Raw genomic sequence first — 27,482 nt, 5'->3', positions numbered from 1 at the left:
TTGTAGCTGGTGAGCTATACCAGTACTAACTAGCATAAGCATGGAAATTCATGCTGGTCTCAGGTGGTGTATACTTCATCTTAATCTCACCGGGACCCTCAGCAAGAATCTTTACCTTGATTTACAAAGGATTATGATCTCTCCAACCCAAGGCTTCATTCAATCATCATATATTGGCAGCAACCAAATTGTCTCTTGAAAATCCTGTTCCAATTGTTTTCCGTAATCTGATGAGATGCACCAAAAATATGTTTCACACTGTTAAATGGAAAAAAGAAAAAATGTCAAAGACTTATATAAATAAATATATAAATAAATATAGAGGAGTGATTTGCATCAAATTAGTTGTGAATTTTAAAACAGAAGAGAAATTTTCTAAAACAGCTCTCTTAGTGGACCACAAAATGAAATTTAGAATTATATACACAATGCCTTGCATTGTATGAGACAGACTGTAAACTCCTAAGACTCTTTCTGAGAAAGTTTAAATTAAACTATCCTCAGGGTAACGAGACATGAGTTTGCTTAGAAGATATTTGTCTTTATGGATTCCTTTTGTATGTTGATATATTTATTTATAGGTGAATTGAAAAAAATTTTTGTATATGAGTTTTTCTTCAACAATGGGCACTTTCGACACTTTGGACAAAAATAAAAACCCTTGAAACACATTTTTCACACTAGTTTACTTTAATCTTTTTATTAGATTTTTAATTTGTCTACTAACATTGTCCTACAGTGAACATACCTGTACATGCATCACAAAAAAATTCTTAATTTTCTGAAAGTCATGAACAATTCCACCACAGTGGTGTATCTATCAATTCTCCAATTTACGTATGTATTGTGTTTAATAGCAATCAGTGGTGGAATTGATTCGGGCTGAAAAAAAAAAAAACCACACGTAAAATTACATTTTCATTTTAAAATAAACTAAAATAAAAAATGTTTACAGTAAATGTTGAAACTGATTTTATTTCACTCTTTCTTTAGATTATCATAGTTTAAAAATGTAATAATATTTTATATTGGTTTTTCATATTTTAAGATTGAATGTTTGTGTCTTGGACATGTTTAATGTTTTTTCTTGGGTAAAACAATAAAGTATAATATATATATATATATATATATATATATGTATATATATATATGTACCTGTGTATCTCAATCATTCTAATGAATATGATAAGCAAAGTTCTATATACAGTATATTATGTACAGGTATGCATTCAGTGTACATAACCTTACCTTTATAATTTAAATAGTATATCATTGGTGTAAGCTCATATTCCCTTCTTGGGAGCTCATCGAACAGAGGGGGGCATATTTCCTGTAAGGTTGAAAACTCCTGCTCCATATGATGGTAAAATGTGTTTGCCGATTGTGCCAATGTGGTGCTGATCAAGAGCTTGGTGGTCTGAGTGACTTGAATAGCTTCTTATAAGTTTTTGGCAGAGAAATCAATGGAATGCACATCAGAGAGTGTCTAGCACAGATGAAGGTCTATGTCAAAGGGACTCATGTGTGAAAAGCCATTTATTCAGCCAAGCACACACTCTGAACGCACTATGGGGTCCAAAAATATGTGATTCTGAATGACAGCACAGTGAATAGCCATCCAACATAGGAAGTATCAACTACTGTAGATGCTGGAAGTCTGGGGATCTAGGGATGAAATCACTAAACAGTTGTACCACTCTTGTGTGCGGTAATAAGTGAGCCCCGTTTTAACCTGCTTAAGAAAATGGTTTATTCCAAGGTGTTTCCAGAAAGCAGCATTCTGAAATTTCATGTAAACAACAAAGCAGTTTTCCTTATGCCATGTAAGGCATGAAAAGAAAGTGGTTTAGCACATCTAGGTTTCATCCGGAGAAAGAGCTAGTGTGTAAATGTATAAGCTTCATTCTTACAGGTTTTTGAAGAGTGCGCATATGTGTGGAACAGACTTGCTAACTAATGTAAAACAAAATGGAGCCATACATCATATCAGCAAGTCAACACAGCAGAAAGAATAAAAAACATTTGACTGTCCCTCAATTTCATCATGGGAATTAAGTCTGCATGTGTAAATAAACAACACTTTCATGGCCACAATTCATTCTTAGAGAATTCCCCCTTAGTTTCCATCACAACACATCATGAGCACTTTCTTAAAATTCACATGTGCTCAAAATAAGCAAATGCAGTTTGACTCTTATGCTTCAGGCTGTCAGGTTTCTCACCCCTAACCCATCAGGTGCTGCATAATGTCTATCATTCTGTGGCCTGCTAATGCCAGGGACAGCTTGCATTACTTCAAACCTCATCCAGCACTGAACTGTGCCCCCTAATACAGCCTAAATTGCCCACCGTGGAGCAAGAGAGTGGCTCCAGACATTCATTAGATTAATGAAAACAGGCCACTCCACTGCAGTTGCTCAGTGAGCATCTTCACACTGTAGCTGAGGCAACCATCTGCTGTGAGGCACCAAGCCAGCTTTCATACACACCCTGTTGGAGGGGAGGCAAACAGCACACCTCCAGCTCACCCATTCAGGGAGAGACGGTCATGATGCTTTGGCGCAGTACTGCCGTGTTGCTAAATATACTGGCCTACCCACACCTGAACCTTTCACCTGAAATTGTATTAATTTGCTTTGTGGATCTGGCCAAATTTGTAGACAGATCTTCTGTGTTCCATTAGCTTGTGTTTCCTACAGCTGCACCTACAGCCTGGCTGAGAGTAGCATGTGTTTAGGAGTTTCCAGCCATGTGCTAGGCAGGGTATGTCAACATGTGTTATAGCCAACTGTTTCATTCTGGCCACAACACATCAGCTAACCTTTGCAAACATTTGAAGGGCAAACTCTGTTTCCTCAGTAATGTTTGGCTCACTGGGCTGGAAACTAGCATATAGTAAACAGCCATACCTCATCTCAAGGCCACCCTGTTTAAAAAATAAAAACAAACAAACAAACTGCTAAAACTAGCCAAGCAGCTTATGCTGGTTTTAGCTGTTTGTTTGTTTTTATTTTTTTAACCAGGGTGTCCTTGAGATTCAGTATGGCTGTTTACTAGTTTCAAGGCATGATCATTATTTTAAGCTTGATTACACTTCCTTATGCTTGATGCATGCGCAGAGCACTAGATGGTATAGGAAGTGTAATCATGCTTGAAATCATGATTGCCAAGGAGACTGCTCTAAAGATGTCGATTCTCACCCAAGACATTGATTAAAACACTGAAGTCTGATGGATTATATTTATGCTGACTTTGTCTCCTTTTTGGAACTTTAAAGGCCTGATTACCATTTACTTGCATTGTATGGACCTACAGAGCTGAGATATTTTTCTAAAAATCTTTGTTTTCAGCAGAAGAAAGAAATTCATACACATCTTAGATGGCATGAGGGTGAGTAAATGATGAGTGAATTAGAATTTTTGGGAAAACTAACCCTTTAAGATATGTTTTAATAAGTAGTTGTTCAGTTTGTATCTGTACTTACTGTGCATATTTAATATAAATACTGTTGTCACCAGTGTTGGGTAAGTTACTCTAAAACGTAATTCATTACTAACTGCTAATTACATCTTCTAAAGTGTAATAAGATTATTTTACTAATTACTCTGTCTGAAAAGTAATTGAATTATTTATTACTAACTTTCTAAAACCCTTATCAACCTCGACCAGTTGAAAAATACAAGAATAGACATGAAACTGTTCTTTTAATTCTTTACAATAAATCATATAAAATAAAATTATTTATTCATGAACTGGCCAAAGAATTTAAGGGGGCAGCGTTGAATTAAATCTGACTTTAAATTTCGATTTTAAATTCACTATTGTTTTATATAAAATTGTTCTATAGTCTACAGCCATGGCCAAAAGTATTAGCAGTGACATACATTTTGTGTTTCGCAAAGTTTACTGCTTCAGTTGTTGTGGTGTTGATTCACATTGTTTCTAGATTATTGTGCAGAGTGATCAGATGAACTTCACTCTATCATTCTGATTGGATTATAAGAGAAGACTGATCGCTATAAATGGAGGGGAGAAGTGCTTCCAATCATTGTGTTCTTGTTAGCAGTGGTTACCTCTGAAGAAAGACATCATCACTTTGCATCAAAATGGCCTCACATGCAAGGAAATTGCTGCAAAGAATATTGCATCTGAAAGAACCATTTACCAGATCATCAAGAACTTCAAGGAGAGAGGTTCAACTGCAGTGAAGAAGGCTTCAGGACATCCAAGATTATCCAGCAAGTGCCAGGACTATCTCCTCCTGAGGAGTCCGCTATGGAATCGTGTCACCACCAGTGCAGAGCTTGCTCAATATTGGCAGCATGTTGGTGTGAGTGCATCTGCATGCACAGTGAGGTGAAGACTTTTGGACAATGGCCTGGTTTCAAGAAGGGCAGCAAAAAAGCCACTTCTCTCCAAGGAAAACATCAAGGACAGACTGAAATTCTGCAGGAAGTACAAGGATTGGACAGCAGAATACTGGTGCAAAGTTATTTTCTCCAACTGTTTGGGACACTGGAAAATCGATAGTCCGGTGAAGAAAAGGTGAACGCTACCATGAGTCTTGTGTCATGCCAGTGAAGCATCCTGAGACCATCCATGTGTGGGGTTTCTTTTCATCCAAGGGAGTGGGCTCTCTCTTAATTCTGCCCAAAACCACTGCCATGAATAAAGAATGGTATCAAAGCGTCCTGCAAGAGCAACTTCTCCCAACGATCCAGGAGCAATTTGCTGATGATCTGTGCATTTTCCAACATGATGGAGCACCATGTCACAAGGCAAGAGTGATAATGATGTGGCTCGGAGATCATTACATTGAAATTTTGGATCCGTGGCCAGGCAACTCCCAGGATCTTAATCCTAAAGAGAACCTGTGGTCAATCCTCAAATGATGAGTGGACAAGGAGAAGCCCACAAATTGTGATCAACTCTGAGCACTAATAAGGCAAGAATGGATCGCCATCAGTCAAGGTTTGGCCCAGAAGCTGATATCAAGCATGCCAGAGCGAATTGCAGAGGTTATGAAAAACAAGGGTTATCACTGTAAATATTGACTCTTTACATATATTGAATGTTTTTGCCAATAAAAGCCTTTAAAACTCATGAAATGCTTATCATTGTTTTTCAGTATACCATAGAAACATGTGAAAAATAATCTATAAATACTGAAGCAGCAAACTTTGCAAAACATTTCACTGCCAATACTTTTGGCCACGGCTGTATACAGTATTTAAGGTAATTGCATCAGAAGTAACTTTGGTTAAATCACTGAAAAATTAAGAGTAATCCCTTACCCTTAAAGTCATTTAATTACAGTAATTACTTAGTAATGCGTTACACCCTAACTGAAATTTACAGGATATATATATATATATATATATTAGTGCTGTCAATAGATAAATATTTTTAATCAAATTAATTACATGGTGTCCCGAATAATTAATCGCATATACAAATATTTGCTGAGAAAGCCCATCATATATAAATAATTAAATATATAATGATTATACATATTTATATCAATATATAATTATACATAGTTATCTTTAAATATAAAAAAATTATATATATATATATATGTATAAAATATTCAGATAATTAAAATGCTTTATATTAATGTAGCAGAAGAGTTAATCATCGATAAGGCCATACAAAAAGCGGCTTTAGAATACAATGTATTGTTTACTACCATATTGCTGATCATAAGTCAGTCATTGGCGTACAGTTCACAGCAATCCATTTCACAAGTGAATTTGTCAATCATTTCGAGATTTATTATGAGGGCTTGTTTAAGGACACGTCAATGTACACCTGTTTCAGACATGCTTGTGTAGTGTCTCGGGTGCTTAGCTTGTTAGGGCTATGGCTTGTTCACAGTCATCATTAAGAAAGGCCAGGTGATGCAAATTTCAAAGCTACAAGTACTCTGACTCCTCAAACCTTGTCCCAACAATCAGCAGTCATGTACCCACAAAGCAGGAGAATGCAATAAGAAGATAGCAAAGCATTTTCAGGTAGCCGTTTCCTCAGTTTGTAATGTAATTTAGAAATGGTAGTTAACAGGAATGGTGGAGGTGAAGTTGAGGTCTGGAAGACCTAGAAAACTTTCAGAGAAAACTGCTCGTAGGATTGCTAGAAAGGCAAATCAAAACCCCTGTCATAAGGAAGCTTTAGCAGACTCTGGAATAGTGGTGAACTGTTCTACAGCGACACCTGCACAATTATGACCTTCATGGAAGAGTCATGACAAGAAAACCTTTCCTATGTCCTCGCCACAAAATGTAGCATCAGAAGTTTGCAAATTAACATCTAAACAAGCCTGATGCATTTTGGAAACACGTCCTGTGGACTGGTGAAGTTAAAATCTAACCTTTTGGCTGCAATGAGCAAAGGTATTCTTGGAGAAAAAAGGGTGCAGAATTTCATGAAAAAATGTTAAGCACAGGGCTGGATTGATCATGCTTTGGGCTTGTGTTGCAGCTAGCGGCATGGGGAATATTTCACTGGTAGAAGGAAGAATAGATTAAATTAACTACCAGCAAATTCTGGAAGCAAACATCACACCATATGTAAACAAGCTGAAGATGAAAAGAGGATGGCTTCTTCTACAGTATAACAATCCTAAACACACCTCAAAATCCACAATGGATGACCTCAAGAGGCACAAGCTGAAGGTTTTGCCATGGCCTCCGACCATCAAAAATCTGTGGATAGACCTCAAAAGAACAGTGCATGCATGATGGCCCAAAACTTATGGAACTAGAAGCCTTTTGCAAGGAAGAATGGGCATAAATCCCCCAAACAACAATTGAAAGAATATTTACCGGCCATAAAAATGTTTACAAGCTGTGATACTTGCCAAAGTGGGTGTTAATAAATATTGACCATGCAGGGTGCCCAAACTTTTGCTTCGGGCCCTTTTCTTTTTTGTTGTTTTGAAACTGTAAAAGATGGAAATAAAAAAGTAAAATTGCTTAAAATATTAAAGAAATGTGTATCTTTAACTTTATGCCTTTTGGAAATAAGGCCATCTTTTGCTCGCATAGCTATTCACAGCAACATACATTTTTATCAGGTGTGCCAAAAAAAATAGCATGCCACTGTAGATCAGAGAAATTGATGAACACTGAAGATGAGCAGACAGTGATGAAATGAATATATTATAAAGCAAATCTGACACGTCATTTTATACAATGACACTTTTCTTACAAAGACAGCATTTATTGAGTACTTAAGATCTGTTGTCAGCATGGGCATTAGAAAATCTTCAGCAGGCTAAATCTTATTGCAATGTGTATACACTGTAAGACTCAGGAATCCCTTGAAGGTACAGAATCAGCTTCAGCGAATGATGCACAGATGTGAATAAAACAACAGAGAGATGGTGAAACAATGACAAGAGCAAAGTGTTCTCAATGATGCTCATTTGCTGTGGATTTGAAATGTTAGTTGCTGCCCCAAGGCAATTGCTGGATAGCTCATCATCTGGGCAGTATACTTGAATCCCCATTAGATATTAACTCATTATGTTACGCCTCATGCATGCATGGACTTCTGGATCATTTCGAAGATCCCTTTTGGCATTTGGTAGATGCTATAATATCTGTGAAAGCAGTGGAGCCCAACCACTGACCCCAAACATCAATTAGACACATGAGTGACTACAGTACCCTCCAGAAACAGGTGTACACTCACACATATAAGGGGATTTTGACCACTTTTAACAAACTTCACATAAACCTGTGTAAATTGTAAAATACGCTGGGTTTAGAACTGCCACTGATTTAATGTTAAATAAGACAAATAATTTTTCATTCTCTTGCTGTAAATGGTTTTGTGCATGATGAGAAAAACAAACACATTTTGAATGTTTTTTTTATTGACTGCGAACTGAGGCAACCGTCTTGGAAGCAAGCAGTGTGAGAGACCAACCGTATTGCTTTTTTTCTCCTCTGTTACAGTTTAATTTTGTTGGGAAACTGCTGGGGCCCAGGGGCAATTCCATGAAAAGATTACAAGAGGAAACAGGAGCAAAGATGTCCATCCTCGGCAAGGGTTCAATGAGAGATAAAGGCAAGGTGAGATGACTGACAACATCTCTTTTTTGTTTTCTTGTGCACTGTATAAATGAAATGAATATGTTTCATAAACATGTTGGTAATTAGTGTTTTTTAATTTGCTTTGATTTCATTTTAAACAGAAATTTCAGAACTTAAATGGCATACTTCTCAAAATTACTGCTATTGATGAAACACAAACTCCCCACTTAGATATATTTAAAAGAAACTGCATTTGAACCTGTAGAGAAGTGGGTTTAAATCATATTTGCTTGATTGATAACACTTTTAAATACATGTTAACATTGTATAACAGAGTAATTAACATGAACTAACAATGAAGAATAATGTACTTTTTTTATTTCTACATGTAAATGTTTAATTTGAAAAGTTGAATGTCATGCAATATCACACAAACAAGAGTGTTGTTGAACTGAATATAAGCTAGGCTGTGATATTTCTTGAATATGCTTTAAAAAGTGGTAACCTGCAATTGTTAGCCTAAGGAGCAATTTCTACCTGATTTAACCCTTACATTTTGTATTGTTGGTTTAATGTATTAAGGTTTATTCAGTGATTTCAATATATATATATATTATTTTTTTTGTTTTTTATTTAGATTAAACTAATTTATAATAATAATTGATGTAATATATAGAATGTAAAGTGTTATTATTGTGTCTACTGAAAGAATACAATAGCTTGCACATGCTGTGCGTGCTGCATTTATTACAGAGCACAGTCATTTATTCCCTGACCCTCAATCCCTTAAAACTTTCATTTGTGTGAGTCTAACATACCATCAGTAGCGGCTGACAGAGCAAAGTGTGAGATGATGCTGGGACTGATTATTGCCTTCAGTATATGCCCCTAGATAGAAGAGGAACTGCTATTTTTAGCATTTACTGACATTGTACATATTCTTGAACAAAGAAACAATATTACAAATAGGTACCACAACTGATCTGTAAAAATAGCAGCACATAATAGGACCATCAAAATAACTGAGCTACATTTGCATGATAGAGCAGTCTACTGATTTCATTGTCAATGTTTTCCCCCCTTTGAGTGAATGATTGAGCATCATTCTGTAATTTGTCTGAAAAAGAGTAGAAATACTGAAGAAAAAAACACTAAAATTAATCAGTCATCACAACAGCTCTAGCAGTTGACAGGCCAGCTCCTCAGACTTCATAATAGTTATGTAAACAATGCATGTCCATTGAATGAAAAATATGGATATCAAGCAACTATTCGTTTTGTTGTTGTTGTTGTTGTTTTGTAGCATATGAAACATTCAAATTTGTAGTTATGTTGTCACAATGATTTTAATGAAATCTGGATTTACAGTATGTAAAGAATAGAATAGAATAGAATATACCACAAGAGGCCATGCGTGTGTGCTTGATGTTAGGCACGATGCAAAATACTTCTCACATTAATATAGAATTTAACTGTTGTGCATCATAGGTGTGCAATTATTGGCTATTTAAAAATATGTCGTCATTGTGAAAATATTTATTTCACAGAACCATACAAGACCTATGATGGAGTAGAGTTGAGTTGAATGGAATTTGACAGAGAAATTAAATCCAAAAGAGACAAATAATGTGGAAAGAAATGTAACAAGCTCTCAGTTAAACTTAACCATGTTTGTTATTCTGCATGTGCATGCATTATATATGGTACAGTGTAAACCCCAATGTTCAAAGTAATTAATTGTATTGAGTAGGGGAAAAATAAATCATTCAAATTAATTAAAATAATTTTATCTAGATGAGTATTTAGAACTTTATCTTTCTTATTAGTTCATAAAACTGACACCTTTTTAGTAACCTGAATTGTTTTATTGTTTTGAGTTTAATGAACTTACATGTTTTGTTTGATAAGCTCAAATTGGGCAAGTGATTTCTTGTTCCCAGCATGCATTGCATGGGACTCGATAAAGAAAGTAATTTATTTAAGTGTTATTTTGTGTGTTTTTGCAACAGGAATGCAAAGGGTGAAACTTGTTAGTGTTTAATGTTAGTGTAATTTAGTGTTTTGTTATGTTGCAATTTAGAAGAGTTTCTGTTATGTTGGAGTTTTGGGGATAAAATTATGGTGAAGAGTGGAGCTTGAGCTTAGGTTGAGGACTGATACCATGTGCGTACCTTATTTACTGCTTTTTCCATTACTAAGCAAGTCTAGTCAGAATTAACTTGGGTAAATAAAGTGATGGATTAGCATTTCAAAAATAACAAAATTAAATAAAAAAATAATATGTATATATGTACTGTATATTCAGTGTTGGGAGTAACGGAATACATGTAATGTACATATTTAAAATAAAATATTTAAGTAATTGTATTCCATGACAGTTGCAATTTAAATAATTTGTAATTAGAATACAGTTACATTCAAAAGTATTTTGATTACAGAAGAGATTACTTTGCATTTTATTGTCATTTGTTTCATTTAATATTTAGTCCTTTCAGATGGAAAACATTTATACAGGTGAAACTCGAAAAATTAGAATATCGTGCAAAAGTTCATTAATTTCAGTAATTCAACTTAAAAGGTGAAACTAATATATTATATAGACTCATTACAAGCAAAGTAAGATAATTTAAGCCTTTATTTGATATAATTTTGATGATTATGGCTTACAGCTTATGAAATCCCCAAATTCAGAATCTCAGAAAAGTAGAGATAAATTAGAGAGAAAATTGGACAAATTAATCCAAAACACCTGCAAAGGGTTCCTGAGCCTTTAAATGGTCTCTCAGTCTGGTTCAGTTGAATTCACAATCATGGGGAAGACTGCTGACCTGACAGTTGTGCAGAAAACCATCATTGACACCCTCCACAAGGAGGGAAAGCCTCAAAAGGTAATTGCAAAAGAAGTTGGATGTTCTCAAAGTGCTGTATCAAAGCACATTAATAGAAAGTTAAGTGGAAGGGAAAAGTGTGGAAGAAAAAGGTGCACAAGCAGCAGGGATGACCGTAGCCTGGAGAGGATTGTCAGGAAAAGGCCATTCAAATGTGTGGGGAGCTTCACAAGGAGTGGACTGAGGCTGGAGTTACTGCATCAAGAGCCACCACACACAGACGGGTCCTGGACATGGGCTTCAAATGTCGTATTCCTCTTGTCAAGCCGCTCCTGAACAACAAACAACGTCAGAAGCGTCTTACCTGGGCTAAAGAAAAAAGAACTGGTCTGTTGCTCAGTGGTCCAAAGTCCTCTTTTCTGATGAGAGCAAATTTTGCATCTCATTTGGAAACCAAGGTCCCAGAGTCTGGAGGAAGAATGGAGAGGCACACAATCCAAGATGCTTGAAGTCCAGTGTGAAGTTTCCACAGTCTGTGTTGGTTTGGGGAGCCATGTCATCGGCTGGTGTTGGTCCACTGTGCTTTATTAAGTCCAGAGTCAACGCAGCCGTCTACCGGGACATTTTAGAGCACTTCATACTTCCTTCAGCAGACAAGCTTTATGGAGATGCTGACTTCATTTTCCAGCAGGACTTGGCACCTGCCCACACGGCCAAAAGTACCAAAACCTGGTTCAATGACCATGGTATTACTGTGCTTGATTGGCCAGCAAACTTGCCTGACCTGAACCCCATAGAGAATCTATGGGGCATTGCCAAGAGAAAGATGAGAGACATGAGACCAAACAATGCAGAAGAGCTGAAGGCCGCTATTGAAGCATCTTGGTCTTCCATAACACCTCAGCAGTGCCACAGGCTTTATTGAAGGCAGTAATTAATGCAATTGAGGCAGTAATTAATGCAAAAGGGGCCCAAACCAAGTACTGAGTACATATGCATGATTATACTTTTCAGAGGGCCGACATTTCTGTATTTAAAATCCTTTTTTTTTATTGATTAATATTCTAATTTTCTGAGATTCTGAATTTGGGGTTTTCATAAGCTGTAAGCCATAATCATCAAAATTATATCAAATAAAGGCTTGAAATATCTTACTTTGCTTGTAATGAGTCTATATAATATATTAGTTTCACCTTTTAAGTTGAATTACTGAAATTTAAAGTTGAACTTTTGCACGATATTCAAATTTTTCGAGTTTCACCTGTACATGTATATGATGCTGTCCAAAGTGCATTTGAACAGCGGTAAAAAAATTTCTTATGATGTGTTACACTCATACGAGCAGACAGAGAAGTAAGTTTGAAGTTTGGAGCAGAAAAAATAGAAATAAACCTTGTGTAAGCTAAAATGCTATTTCTAGACATTTTACATGCACGTTACCAGGCACGATCATATTTTTTTAATCAAGAAAATTCACATTAGGTCATAATTTCTTTTTTTCTAGTAAGACCTTTCATATTAGGGCATAAATCATATTCTTGATAAAAAAAAATTATATTGTTTTCCTGTAAAAATATCAAAAAATCCTTAAAACAAGATCAGTTTGATTTACTGTATCTTGTTTTAGAAACAACACTTGCATAAGATATTTAGGTTTTTCAGAGAATGTATTTTTAACATGGGTATTTTGTCTTAATGTACTGGCAGTTTTTATAGTCAAAACAAGTGAAAAAAATCTACCAGTACTGAAGTAATCCAAAGTATTTATAATACGTTACTGACCTTGAGTAATCTAACAGAATACGTTACAAATGACATTTTACAGCTAGTATTCTGTAATCTGTAGTGGAATACATTTCAAAAGTAGCCCTCCCAACCCTATATATATATATATATATATATATATATATATATATATATATATATATATATATATATATATATAGTACCTTATAAAAAATTTAAAGTTATGTGCCATCAAAATGTACGAGTTAGGTTACTCAATTTTTCAATTAAGAGCAATTAGCATGCAAAAATAGTACAAAATCAAAACCTGACAGTTCCACTTAAATTTGGAATATATTAACTTAAAAGATTTGATGAAACTGATTACCTAAATTTTTTGGAGTTCTGCTAACTAATTCAGGTTTACAGTGAAGTGTGTTGCCACAGTTCTAGCTTTTAAAACTGGTTCAGAATAATGTGAATGTTTAATATGCATTCTTTGATTCCAAATAGCCCTGCATGAAGAATTTCTAAAAGCCGAAAGCTCTTTATAAGTTTAATAAACACAATTTTCAGAATATCACTCTGTTTTTTAAACATGCAGATTAACGTCTCGGTTACTATCGTAACCTCCATTCCCTGATGGAGGGAACGAAAAGTTATGTCAATGTAGTGACACTAGGTGTCTCTCTTGAGAGCATCGGTTACCTCTTATCTTTTAGAAAATGCAAATGAGACTTGGCAAACAGAATTTGCATGCCCCTCCCCCGGACATACGGGTATAAAAGGAGGGAAGCGTGCGTCTATTCAGACAGGGTTTGAGCTGAGGAGCCGAGAGTAAGGTCCCGGCCATTTCAGCAGCTTAGTACAGTTTTGTGGCAAGAGGGACTCAAAGTTTTGTGTCAGGGAACGGATAGTAACGATAGTAACCGAGACGCTTCCCTTCTATCACTCACTTGACGTTGTGTCGATGTAGTGACACTAGGGGTCCTTATCTAAAAACGCCACAATACTGAACCGTGTTACATGGACTGCTGATGCAGGTGCAAGCAAGCTGCTGTGCGCGAAAAAGGACCGTCAGACTGCACGTAACCTTCCCCAATGCCCCAAAAGACGTCATATTGTTCCCCACATCCCTGAGGGAGGGAAGCAACATAACTAGATGTACCAGACGCTGCCTTTTCTTTCTATATATTTTCTTCTCCATAAAGTGTTAGATGCAGCTATAACACTGTAAAGTGATCAATGGAAAGGAGGAGGCGAGAACCGGCTTGATAATATAAATAATATTTTTAATATAAAAATTAAACAAACACACACGATGGACATGTCTGTAAACGATCTCTCTCTCCCGCACAATCCTCTTCACTCGCCCTTTATCCCTCTCGGAGGCTTGATTAGCCTAATACGGGACCGGGTGTGTAGGATCATGACCCGGCCCCGCCCTCCGCCCTTCCTCCCTCGTTCTCTCAGGCTGGGGAGCCCCCAGCATGATGTACACCCCCCCTATTTCCCTGGGGGAGGGCGTGCCCTAAGCCCCATCTGCCGGCAGGTCATCCCCATCTACGTGGACGAGGGAGGGGACAAGGGGAGGGAAACAGAAATAATTAAACTGGGGGGGTACTTCCTGTAAAAGTGTATTACCCCCCCAAAAAAACACTGTAAAATTTAAAAGAGAGGGAAAAGGCCAACGCAGAGTGGCAGTGAGAGAGAGAGAGGAGAGAGAGATGAAAAAAAACTCTTACTCGCCAGTTCTCTGATACGCCGCAGCTTGTTCCTCAGCCACTCCTCCACCCTCTTTCGGATGACAGTCGTGCCTCTCCGGGTGGATCAGAGGCAGACCTCCAGCCCCTGGCGGACGGAACGCCCCGCCGCGTTCTCTGGGAACAGAAGGGGTCTCCCCCACCCCTGACAGCGGTTCTCCCACTCCAGGCGGTCGGCAGCGAGCCAATCCCCGCTCGCGGACGGCGGTCTCAAACTCCACCGCGTTTCAGCGGCTGGTAGGCGACTCCTGTGCCCCTGCAGTGGCCCTGACCGCTCCAGGCGGTCGGTTAGGAGCCCCTTCTCCCCTCGCAGTCGGCGGCCATCGTCCTCTTCCAGGTGGCTGGGCTCCTCGTTCCACGGCAGATGGCCGCGGCTGCTCCGTTGGGGTGGACAGAAGTGGCGAGAACTCTACTACGGCATATCCCTCCTCCTTCCCGGATTTCGGCACCAGTGTAAAGTGATCAATGGAAAGGAGGAGGTGAGAACCGGCTTGATAATATAAATAATATTTTTTATATAAAACTTAAACAAACACACACATGACGGACATGTCTGTAAACGATCTCTCTCTCCCGCACGATCCTCTGCAGTTGACCGTTATCCCTCTCGGAGGCTTGATTAGCCTAATACGGGACTGGGTGTGTAGGATCACGACCCGGCCCCACGCCCTCCGCCCTGCCACAAACACGCATCAGGGAAGGTTTTCTTTTCCAATCCTATTCTTTCAAGGGGAAAGAATCCTGCCCAGCAGGGTAGGTTAATATATGGCAAATATGTCACATTGGCTTACCAGTCACATATGGAAGTGGCGCGATGGTAGGTCCTTCCTCGACCGTGAGGAGCTCTACAAACACAGCAACCAGGGGGCAGAGGGAACTCTGTCCAAGGGACACGCGGGTCCGCCAACCGTGGAAAATACTTCACAGGAGATATTGGAATAATCAGAACTTTTGGAGCACCTGTTCCAGCACAGGCAAGTCGGTACCCTTTTTCTGCTTTTTTTTCTTTTCTGGCTGTGAACTTCCTCCGCTGAATTCAGAGCCAGAGTGCTAGGGAAGAAGGACACCCAGGGTCCGTGACGTGTGGACTTGACTGGGGGAGTAGAGCGCATGTCTTCACCTCAGGGGAGGGGAAAGGCTCTATGCGCTAGCGATACACCTGGACAGCTGTTCTGTATTACTGAATTCTACGTGTTCGGACCTGTCAAAACATGGGACAAGACCAGCTCAACCCGGAGATTGTAAAATCTCACGAAGGTATCGGGTGTTGCCCAGCCCACCGCTCTGCAGATGTCTGCTGGAGAGGTGCCATTGGCCAGTGCCCTTCGAGGATGCCACACTCCTTCCAGTGGGCAAGCCTCTGTTTGTAGACAGCATTTCCTTTCCGCTGTCCACCAAAGTAGATAAAGAGCTGCTCAGAGTGCTAAAGCTCTACGTGTGATCAAAATAGGTGTGCAAAGCATGCACTGGACACAGCAACCTAAGGATGGGTCTACCTCCTCCTGGGGCAGTGCTTGTGGGTTCACTACCTGATTCCTGAAAGGGGTCATAGGAACCTTGGGCACATAGCCCGGTCGGGGTCTCAGGATGATGTCTTCGAGGGGGGCTTCCATCAGAGAGTACCAGAGCGGGCAGTGGGTGGAATATCGTGAGGCAAACAGATCTACCTGTGCTCTGCCAAACTGAGCCCAAATCAGTTGGACCACCTGAGGGTGGAGTCTCAACTCCCCGCTGAGCATTACCTGTCGTGACAGCGTGTCCGCTGTGGTGTTTAGGTTGCCCGGGATATGAGTGACGTGCAGCGATTTGAGCCGCTGCTGACTCTAAAGGAGGAGATGGCAGGCGAGTTGCAACGTGCGACAAGAGCGAACAGCGCCCTGGCAATTTATATATGCTACTGTTGCTGTGTTTTCTGAGTGAATCAACACGTGTTTGGCACGCGTCCACTGCCAGTTGGCACATGCAATGGCAGAAATATATGCGGGGCAAGAAATACAGTCAGCAACTCTAGGTAGTTGATGCGCTAACCCAGCCGGGATCCCATCCAGGAGCAAACGGCTGCATGCCCGTTGGACATGGTGCCCCAGCCCAACTGGGAGGCATCCGTAGTAACTACGACGCATCTGAACCCCTGCTGTAGGGGAATTCCTGCCTGTAGAAAACAGAGGTCTGTCCAAGGGCTGAATAAGTGAGGGCAGGAAGGGGTGAGGTTCACACTGTATGTGCCGTGGCGCCATGTCCATCTCGGGGCTCGAGTCTGAAGCCAGTGCTGAAGTGGCCTCATATGCATCAACCCGAGCGGTGCGACCATCGCTGAGGATGCCATATGCCCCAGGAGCTTGCAAATTTTGCCTCTGCAAAAGGAGGGGCATGCTAATTCTGTTCGCCAATTCTCATTGGCCTTTTCTCAAAGATAAGAGGTAACAGAGGCTCTCAAGTGAGACCCCTAGTGTCACTACATCGACACAAATTTCAGTGAGTGACAGAAGGGGAACTGTGGTCTCAGCTGAAATCCATTTAAATGTATGGTAAACCTCAAACAAGAGTCTGTTTGGATTGTTTTAAATCCCAAAGGCAATTATTAATGCAAACATATTCTATAAAGAGTCACCTTGAGCTGGTACAGGCTCATTATACATGTGATATAATTAAGAGTTTGTCCTGCATCTTGATAGCTATGATTTATGTCTATGCACTGCAGTTTCTCAAAGTCCTATTGAAAAAACTGTGTACATCAAAGGATCATCAAACCAAGAAATCTTTTTTTTTATTGATATATTTTGAATAATTATCTTGGCAGGTAAAAAAATACAGTAGCATGTCTCTGAGGGCAGATGTTGGCTGTCAAATAATGGCATTCATAAAATTACTTTATTATGTTTATGTATTGTAAACAGTATTGGGTAAGTTACTAAAAAAATTGTAATCCACTAAGAATTACTCAATATTCCTTCAAAATTTAAACAGATTACTGACTAATTACTTCATTGTAAAATATATCTAATTTATAATAACTTTACTTTTAAAGTACTTTCTAAAAAACATTTTTGCTCAACAAATTGAAAATAGTGTCTAAATCATACACTCAGCACCTCACATTTCTCCTTCAAAATGACATGTTATGGGGCCATAATTCATGTATTCTACATAAATAATATATTAGAAATAAGAATAACCCTATAATGTACTTAAAAGTAATCAATTAAATTGAAAATCAGTAACTGTAATCTGATTACAAGGATTTAAAATGTAATGCATTACACTAATTTTTGACTTTATCAACACTGATTGTAAATCATGTCAATTTTGTGACATACATAAATGTTATAGTGTAGATTTTAACATGTCTTTAATATTTTTATGAAAGGAAAATAAAACAAAACAAACTACTTTATACTTTATAGTGCAGATAAGTGTAGGAGTAAAATGGGACGTTTTTATTTAGTGTTGTTTATTTTGTAGTTCATTGTCTTTTTTATTTTTTTAATCTGAGTGCTTTTACTCCATAGGGGCATTGGATAACTGTCAGGTTTATAAGTGTCAGACTGACTATTTGTATTTTAATGGAAATAAACATGAGGAGCCCTTCATTTTGTCATATTTGAAGAGGATTCTGCTGTTCTTAGACATATTTACTTCTTGAGTGCCTTTTGAAATACATCCAGGGAGACAGCCCTACCTTTAGAAACAACAGTACAATTTCTTCATGGATTGACGTGAAATGAAAGTTAAAGCCCTCAGACCTGAAAGAGAAAAACTGTCATCTGACGAATAGTCCTTTTTTCAGAAGATTGGAAATGAAATAGCATACACCCTTTTTTGCTGTCTCCTGCCTAATCTTCTTTCTTTCCATTTGTAGTCAACGTACAGAAACACACAAACATGTGTTTCACTATTCTCTATTAGTGAGGATATCTCATAGATGCCATTTTTTTTATATGGAGTTAATGTTCTTGCCCTTACCCCAAAACATAACCCTCACAGAAATTAAAAAATGTGGCACTCACAAGTATGTCCAAATATAAACAAACACTGTACACTCTCACAAGCATACTTATCTATATACATGTCTACCCACAAAATTGCTGTCTGAACCATTTCGTAAAGGGGCCCAAGGGCATAGATTTGGCTTGAACATTTGTGGTTGGGGGGTTGCAGCATGAAGCGTTTATATGTTTCCATTGATAATGGTCTAAATAATTGTTTGTTTTGATTATTGGAGGAGGGGGTTGTGTTACCAATCTACGCCCCTGCAGGGGCCTCACAAAATATGATTATGTTTCAGAAATGTTGTTAAAGCTTAAGTGTCTCCTGACCTTTTGTCCATGCAAAGATTGATGGAAAAAGTACTTGGGTCACTTTGACATGATAGAGGCATGGCATCAGTGAGTGTTTATTAAAACTGAAGGGGCTACAAGAGCCCGCATCAGTGATGAGGCGTCTGTGAATGGCCCCTACATCAAAGCTTTCCTGCATTTAAGTAGAAGCCACATCCGAATGGTAATCAACGAAAGATAGAAATGTTGGCGATTGTAATTACAAGCTTTCAGAAGTTTCAAGATTTTTCTCAACAACTAGAGAACACCTTAAGCAATCAGAAAGAACTGATAAACTGAGTACCTCTCAGAATTATCCCCCTTTTCTGCTCTTCTGAAGGCAAGCTTGAATCAGAAAGGTGATAATGTCAATTTATTTCTGACAAAAAGCCCTCAGGCAGCATTAAGCATAATTATTCACGCTACCTACAAACCCATTACCTGTGTTATAGAGTTAGAGTGCAGATAGGTTTCATTATTGGTTTCACATGCATTTATGATAATTATTATAAAATATGAAGATAAAATCATCTAAAAAAATTAACTTAATGACCTTTTTTTATTTTTTATTTTTTACATTAATATATACAAAAAATGTTAAGAACGCAATCACTTTAAAAAGAGCATCTTTATTTAAGGGATAGTTTACCCAAAAATGAAAATTACGTCCTAATTTTCTCCCTCATGTTGTTCCAAACCCATATGCCATTGTTTCCTCCATGGAATATAAATGGAGATGTTAGGCAAAATGTTAGTCTCAGTCACCATTCACTTTTAAATGGCGAAAAGATGCAATAAAGGTGAAATGACTTTCTGCTTAACAACTCCTTTTGTGTTCCACGAAAGAAATATAGTAGGTTTGGAACAACATGAGGGTGAGTAAATGATGACAGAATCTTCACATTTGTGTGAACTATCCCTTTAATACCATTTATGATGAAGTATGCCCTCAGTTTAAAATACACATTAATATGGTTCTGAAAAAAGCACAGTTTATTCAATTCATTAATGATGCTCAGGCGGAACTCCTGACTTTTTTTAATGTTTCCATTTCCAGGAGGAAGAGCTGAGGAAAAGTGGAGAGGCGAAGTATGCCCATTTGAGCAATGATCTTCATGTTTTAATTGAAGTCTTTGCACCACCTGGAGAGGCTTACTCCCGCATGAGCCATGCCCTGGAGGAGATTAAGAAGTTCCTTGTACCAGTAAGTTCATATACTGGAATTCTTAGAGAGGGATAGTGAGCTGGAGGCAAAGATGATTTGCACCAACCAATCCTGAACTCCCTGCTCTCCTGCATACATAAATGTATTTTGAAAAAGAAAAATAGAGATTTTAGAGTTATGCATGTGATTAAATATATACATTAGGAATCAGCCCAAGGAAAATTGATATTTTGTAATAATCTGGAGAATGCTAGAGAATGCTGCAAACTGCTGATTAGGTGTTTTATAAATCCGCATGAAATTGCACCTACTGTAGTTTATGAATTCTCTTTGTAAAACAACTTAAACATGGCTGAAATACAGTAAATTTTTATGATTTATTTTTTTTTTTAAGTTATTTAGAATTTTTCTGACATCATAAGATGTCATGTGTGTGATGTATAACATCCGAGAGTCATAGTGAGTCCTGGAGCTTAGAGGTAATTAATGTGCAAGCTGAATATCTCAAAATATCTTGTAAATATTAATGTAGCTCTATATAAGGTGTTGGCCTGAGGGAGGAAGCGTTATAGGGGAAAATCCCGTTGGTCCCATACTGCTTTCATATTTCCTTCCCTGGGCTTTACAACACAGCACCTAGCCTCTTGGGTCACTTATTTGCATCATATGCAGCACTGATCTGGTCACATCATCTATCTGTAATACTTTCAGTCATGTTCCATGTTGTATCTATGTTTTTTTTTTGGACTTGCCAAACAGGTGCAAAGTCTTGGCCATCTCAGTGTCTTTTAGAATGTGTTTACATTAGTCATTTATTTATCTTTGTCAAAAAGCTTTCTTTCCTGCTGGATTCTCTTAAGATCCCTGGTGCTGTTTGAAGTGTTAAAAGTACTGTATTTACTATAGGCAGCCATATTAATTAATGTATAGCACTTTACAATAAGGTGTTGTACGTTAACATTAGTTTAAACTAACAATAAACTATTGAGCATTTTATTCATCTTTGTTTATGTTAATTTCTATATATATATATTTATATATTTACTTTGAAAGTATTATATATTCACTTTATGGTATGACCTAACGTAATTAAGAATAATATATTTTTAATTTTAAAAATGTATTATAGATATCATCATTCATGATGATAGATAATGCATTAAAGGAATATACTTCGTTATATACAAGTAAAGCTCAATCAACATTATTTGTGGCATAATGTTGATTACCACAAATGAATAAATAAATAGCATTTAAAAAAATAGAAAAAAAAATCATAGTTACAGTAAGTTGCAGGTACTTACAGTAAATGAGGCTATTTGTTGAGTTTAAAGGCATAAATGTAAGCTTATCATTTGATAAAAGCACTCACCTGTGTGTATTATTTGAGCTTGAGTAAAGTTTTTAAATAATAATGTTTACGGCTGTTTAAGGATTGTAGGGTTTAGAGAGTTACGTAATTTTAAAACTGGATATAACTTTACACAGAAAAGTAAGCAATTTTATCACACTAAGATCATGTCTTTTAACTTTACTCTTGAAACTCTTGTGTATTTTAACATTTACAGACTGGCGACATTCACTATCATTGTAATTGCCTCGCTGAAACATTTTTTCTGAAAGGATTTTTGCTTTATTTATAGAAAAGGAGGAAGTTAAAATTAACTTTTTTGGTAATCAACATTATGTATTAACATATGCAATCTTATAGTAAAATGTTACTAACATTTCATAGCTTTCATTTTATAGAGACATTACAATACGTATACTTGCAATTAATCAGTTAAAACAAATTACAAACAATAGACAAAACAGACAATAATATGTGTTACTTTAGTAAAATGCTATGCAGAATAACTCAGAACCTTATTAAAGACGTAGGTCTTTTGTCAAGCCACACAGATTACCATTAGCCCTATATTAAATTGAACATTTTGAAGTAGCTTTGAATTTATTTTGTAATACCAGATTAGCCTTTGTTAAATGGAACCTATTATGCCCCTTTTCACAAGATGTCATTTAAATCTTTGGCACCCCCAGAATGTGTCTGTGAAGTTTCAGCTCAAAATACCCTACAGATAATGTATTATACCATGTTGAAATTTATTTTTTTTATTATTTATTAAATTTTTTAGCTGTTTTTGTGTGTGTGTCTTTAAATGCAAATGAGCTGGTGCTCCCTGCCCCGTATCCAGAATAGGGCGGAGTTTTACATCTCTGCTTCAGATAACTAGACATAAGCAATATTACTGAGAGTGAAAATGGTGGTGTTCAGCCCTATATGTTTGAACCGGAGTCAGACAACATTGAGAATGAACCAGGAAGTTTCCGAATGGTTATTTGATAAATAAATGTATTCGTTATAGAGTTATTTCAGCTGTTTTACAATGATGGATGAGAAACTTATACATACAAATACTGTATGTATAAGTTTACAACATTTAGTTATGCGATATAATGAAACAACACACACAAACAAACATGTCCGTCAACTGTACGTTGTCGTGGGAAAGGCATGTACAAAGTGATGTCACTTTGTACAGAATCTGTGAACGGCTTGTTCTGAGACAGTTCTTATGATTAATGGGGAATTAAAAAAAGGACTGGGTGGATTTTTATCATTATAGAGTGGTTGTGTACACACTGCCACCACACATTTATGTTCAAATACCATGTACAAGTGATTTTTGCATAATAGGTCCCCTTTAAAATAGAATACATTAATCTTAAAACAAAACAAAAGGTGTCTGCTTTCTGGACTGCTGATGAACCTATGCTGATGAGGCCTGCAGAAAGCACATTATGTAGAAACAATTATGCAACATCACACTTTGCCATAGGCATTTGGAAACTGTGATTCATGCAAAACACAGCATTTTTAGCAGGTGTGAGTGGGTTTTCCTCAGAGACAATAAAATCTGACAATAAGACCGTGGTCTCTTAAAAGGAAAGAGACTAGATTTTAGAGAAGGAAGTCTCATTTATATACCATCAATATAGAGAGAGACTGCTGAGACTCAGGCCCGTTTACACATTTTAAATTAAAATATTCCATGTAGTGGTCATATGCGGTCATAAAATCTACATGCATAATAATTGTACAAAAGAATTAGCAAATTGCAAAAAATTGTTTTAGATAGCATGTCACACCTCAGGACAAAAGTCACTGAATATGTTTATACATATTCAGGTTTATAACTATATATTTACAATTATATCAATGCATAAAGAATATAAATAAAATATATTATGTACATAAATAATTCTATAAATAGTCTTACTCAATACAATTATACACTCAGCAACACACTTTATTAAGAACACCTATTCACCTACATATTCATGCGATTATCCAATCAGGCAACTGTGTGGCAGCTGTGCAATGCATACAATTATGCAGATACAGGTCAGGAGCTTCAGTTAATTTACATATAAACCACCAGAATGAGGGGGAAAAGGTGTGGTCTCAGTGATTTTGACCATGGCATGATTTTTGGTGCCAGATGGGCTGGTTTGAGCATTTTTGTAACATCTACTCTCCTTGGATTTTCACTTACAACAGTCTCTAGAGTTTACTCTAAAAAAAATCCAGTGAGTGGCAGTTCTGCGGACGGAAACGCCTTGTTGATGAGAAAGGTCAATGGAGAATGGCTGGTTCAACTGTCAGGAAGGCTACGGTAACTCAGATAACCACTCTAAACTATTGTAGTGAGCAGAATAGCATCTCAGAATGCACAACAGGGCGAACCTTGAGGCGGATGGGCTTACAACAGCAGAAGACCACGTCGGGTCCCACTTCTGTCAGCCAAGAACAGAAAATGGAGGCTGCAGTGGGCCTAATATCTGTGTACCTTTGCAGAAATCGAGATTCATCAGACCAAGCTATGTTTTTCCAGTCTTTAACTGTCCAGTTTTGGTGAACCTCTGCCCACTGATGAATTAACCATTATCTGATGCTCCTGACCCGTGTCTGCTTGATTTTATGCATTGCACTACTGACTGACTGGCTGAACAAAGTCTAACGTAGTGTGTTTCTAAGACACTGTTTTATATGCTGAATCAATGCATTATCATTGGTATTTTAATCTGTTTCAGAACATAATTAGCTTCACCATGAGACAGTCTGCATACTGAATCCATCAGGATGCTTATTGCAGCTGATCGGCATAAAATATATTTCTGTCTGTACATTTGTTGCCCTTATTTTTCAATTGAAGGAATAGGAATTCCTTACAAGCATATTGCTTGTAAGTGTCCTTGCACTGTGTGCAATTAACTGAACCTATATCATTTTGTCTGAATGTTGTATAGTATGATCAAATCAACATTTCTAACATTAGGTCTTGATTTCTTTGGTAATTGTCTCTATAGTTACTAAGAAACAACTTAATCAGCCCCTTGAAATATGTCTCAGATATATTTTTAAACAGTTTCACCAGTTAGCACTTTGACTGTATGCTGCATAATAGTGGAAGTATAGTCTTTCAGGAAATCGTGCAGTCTCTATTGTTTGTTTATCATATATCTATGAAAAGGCCACTCTCTTCTAACTGCCATGTCTGATATTTGCTTGTACACAGCTGTTGTGCCAAACAGGAAAGGAAATAAGTTGATGGTGGAAATGAGGCTGCGTTTATCTGCCTGTGGCACTGACATGATAATAAAATAAGCGCTATCCACTCTGTAATCGGCCTTGTGATTCAGGGTGCTGTCATGTTCAATCAAATGAGAGAGGGACTTTATAAATGCAGAAAGTTGAATTATTCTTTCACAACAATGCACTGATAGCTGATGTCAAACGAAGTTAATGAGCCACCGCTCTCTATTTCTCTCCTGCCTCTATCATTTCTCTTATTCCAAATGAGAGATGTATGTTCATCCCAGTCCCTCATTCTACACCATATTTTCAGTGCGTGTTAGAGTAGGCTATGTCTCATATGGTGCCTTATTTTTATCAATATGTATGCAAAAATGCATCTTTTCCTCCATATCGGATAAAAAAGCTTAAACGTGTTAAATTTTTTGTCCGTGTTAGCATAAATTTCTGGCAATCTATTTAACGCTTCCTGCCAACGTTATGGCAATATACTGATGTCTGCAAGATGTGTATTTAGCTTTATAGCTGCCTTTTTTAGTGATTTAAAATAAGTGTGTCCAGATAATATTCATGTACAACACTTTAAAATGACTAGGAGTGTAATTTAATTATTATACAGTATATATGCATTATTTGATGTAATGTTTGCTATTTTAACCCCTCACAGGATTACAATGATGAAATCAGGCAGGAACAGCTTCGTGAGCTCTCCTACTTAAACGGCTCAGAAGACCCAAGCAGAGGAAGGACTGTACGAGGACGTGGCATACGTGTGGCCTCCACAGTCTCCACACGGTACAGTACCTCTCCACCCCTCTTCAGAACCATAGAAACCTTGTTTTAAACCTATATAACTTTATTTTCTGTGAAACACAAATAGATGTTAGGAAGTACACATCTTTTTCCATGCAATGAAAGTGAATGGTGACATAGGCAGGGGTGGAAAGTGTATTGAAAAATCATACTCAAGTAGAAGTACTGTTACTTCCGAAAACAATTAGTATGAGTAGAGTAAAAGCTGTCCTAAAAACTACTAAATTAAGAGTTGCTCATTTAAAAGTACTCATGAGTAGTGAGTGTTGAGTACCGAGTTGCAAATCCTATGGCCCATTGTAATGAAAAATGTATGCCAACTTTTAAAATACATTGCTTATCTATGATAAACACTAAATGAATATGATTCCAAAAAATAATAGGGAGACATGATAACAGAAATTAAAAGATTACAAATGTATTTTAAATACAGAGATTACAATTTTACAATGTAATGTATGAAACAATTACATTAAAATTAGTTTATGTGTAGGGTCTAAATTTCCCTTAATGCCGACAGAGCGTTATGCATAAAACATGTTCAAAAATATGCAAGGAATGCAAAAAAAACTTGGCACGTCATGTCCTGCACAATAGAGGAGTTAGAGCAGGCATGAGAAAAGTTTTTTGGTACAGGGGCTATTTCATGCTTAAAAAGGAATAATTCACCAAAAAATGAAAATTCTCTCATCATTTACTCAACCTCATGCCATCCTGGATGTGTATGACTTTCTTCTGCTGAACACAAATTAAGATTTTTAGAAGAGTATCTCAGCTCTTTTGGTCCATACAATGAGTGAATTGGTGCTAAAATATTGACGCTCTACAAATCAGCATAAAAGTAGTCTAATCCATGTGCCTCCAGTACTTTAATCCATGTCTTCAGAAGCGATATGATAGATGTGGTGAGAAACAGATCAATATTTTATTCTAGATTTTATTTTTACTGTTAATTCTTCTCCCTGTTCAGTGAATCTCAACTTTAACTTTCACTTTCTTCTTGTGTTTTTGGTGATTCACATATTTCATGCATATCGCCACCTACTCGGCAGAGAGAATAATTTCTAGCAATTCACTTACACTGAATGGACCTACAGAGCTTAAAAATTCTTCTAAAAATCTTAATTTGTGTTCTGAAGAAAGAAACTTATAGACAGATTGAATGAGGGTGAGTAAATGATGAGAGAATTTTAATTTTTGTGTGAATTATGACTTTAAGTAGCACATGGGGGGGCCACACTGTCCTCCTTTTGAGATACAATGTTCAACATTGATTTAGTTCTTGTATCTTTTAAGCCAGGGGTGGGGAAACTTTTTTCTATTAAGGGCCATTTGAGTATTTATAAAATTACTCACAGGCTGTACAATTGCTTGCAATTTCTGACTGTGGGTTGAAATTAATCTACATATTCTGTTACGTGCTCACACACCAAAAACACTAAAGGGTCTGTCTATTAAACATTATTTTGTGTTGTTATAATGGAAAATTATTTTTAAACATTATTTGAAAGGATATTTTTTTCAGGTTAATTGAATCAAGGCCATTTTTTGCTTTCCAAATTATTTCTCAAAAGCCTCGCGGGCTGGGTAAAATGGTCTTGCGGGCCTTATACGGCCCTGAGGCCTGACGTTCCCCACCCCTGTTTTAAGCCAAAAAGTAGTTGTGTTCTCATTCACATGCATGATGCACAATTTTCTGAAGTTTGTGACTTGTGAAATATTCTGCCTGAAGTATTGCTCTACAAATGTTGATACTAAGGCTAAGCATAAATATAAATGATTTATCATCTCTACTTTCCTGATAATTTATTATATCAATTAACACACTCTCTACATCTGGGGTTGGTATTATTAAAAACGATATTTAAAAAAAATATAATTATTAATAATATCACTATTTTATTCTATTACATTAATATTTTTAAAGCTACTCAAGTTATTCAACCAAAAGCAGTGAGTGGTTTTCACGTTTCCTTGTTAATGTTGTTTGATTAATAGCCTTTATATGACATAGCCTACTAGACTGTGCTGAATTCGGTTACATGTGCACTTCAAGTCTGACATTTTGATGCAAATACTCTTTTTGTCCCACTGTTTAAGTTCACTTTAGATATAAACAACTGAATTTATATTAAATCCTCACCAAGACGGGCATTGGCGGAATTCTAAAAAGTATTTGATCATTAAGGCGCATTAGCGCTCAAACATTAACCACGCAGCGACAGACGTCTGGAAA

The 27,482-nt window shown here is 37.1% G+C and overlaps 1 protein-coding gene across 2 annotated transcripts in view; it reads left to right on the top strand.

The window, feature by feature from the left end:
* Positions 1–27,482, top strand: part of LOC127661036 (KH domain-containing, RNA-binding, signal transduction-associated protein 2-like) — a 108,230-nt gene that overhangs the window by 54,384 nt on the left and 26,364 nt on the right. For both annotated transcript variants that reach the window (XM_052151583.1, XM_052151582.1), the window contains exons 3-5: positions 7,962–8,078; positions 19,729–19,875; positions 25,101–25,228. In XM_052151583.1, the coding sequence (XP_052007543.1) occupies positions 7,962–8,078; positions 19,729–19,875; positions 25,101–25,228 (392 nt within the window). The remainder of the gene's footprint in view (positions 1–7,961; positions 8,079–19,728; positions 19,876–25,100; positions 25,229–27,482) is intronic.

Source organism: Xyrauchen texanus, chromosome 20 (assembly GCF_025860055.1).
Source record: "Xyrauchen texanus isolate HMW12.3.18 chromosome 20, RBS_HiC_50CHRs, whole genome shotgun sequence".
NCBI lineage: Eukaryota > Metazoa > Chordata > Actinopteri > Cypriniformes > Catostomidae > Xyrauchen > Xyrauchen texanus.
This window is presented reverse-complemented; position numbering and strand designations above follow the sequence as displayed.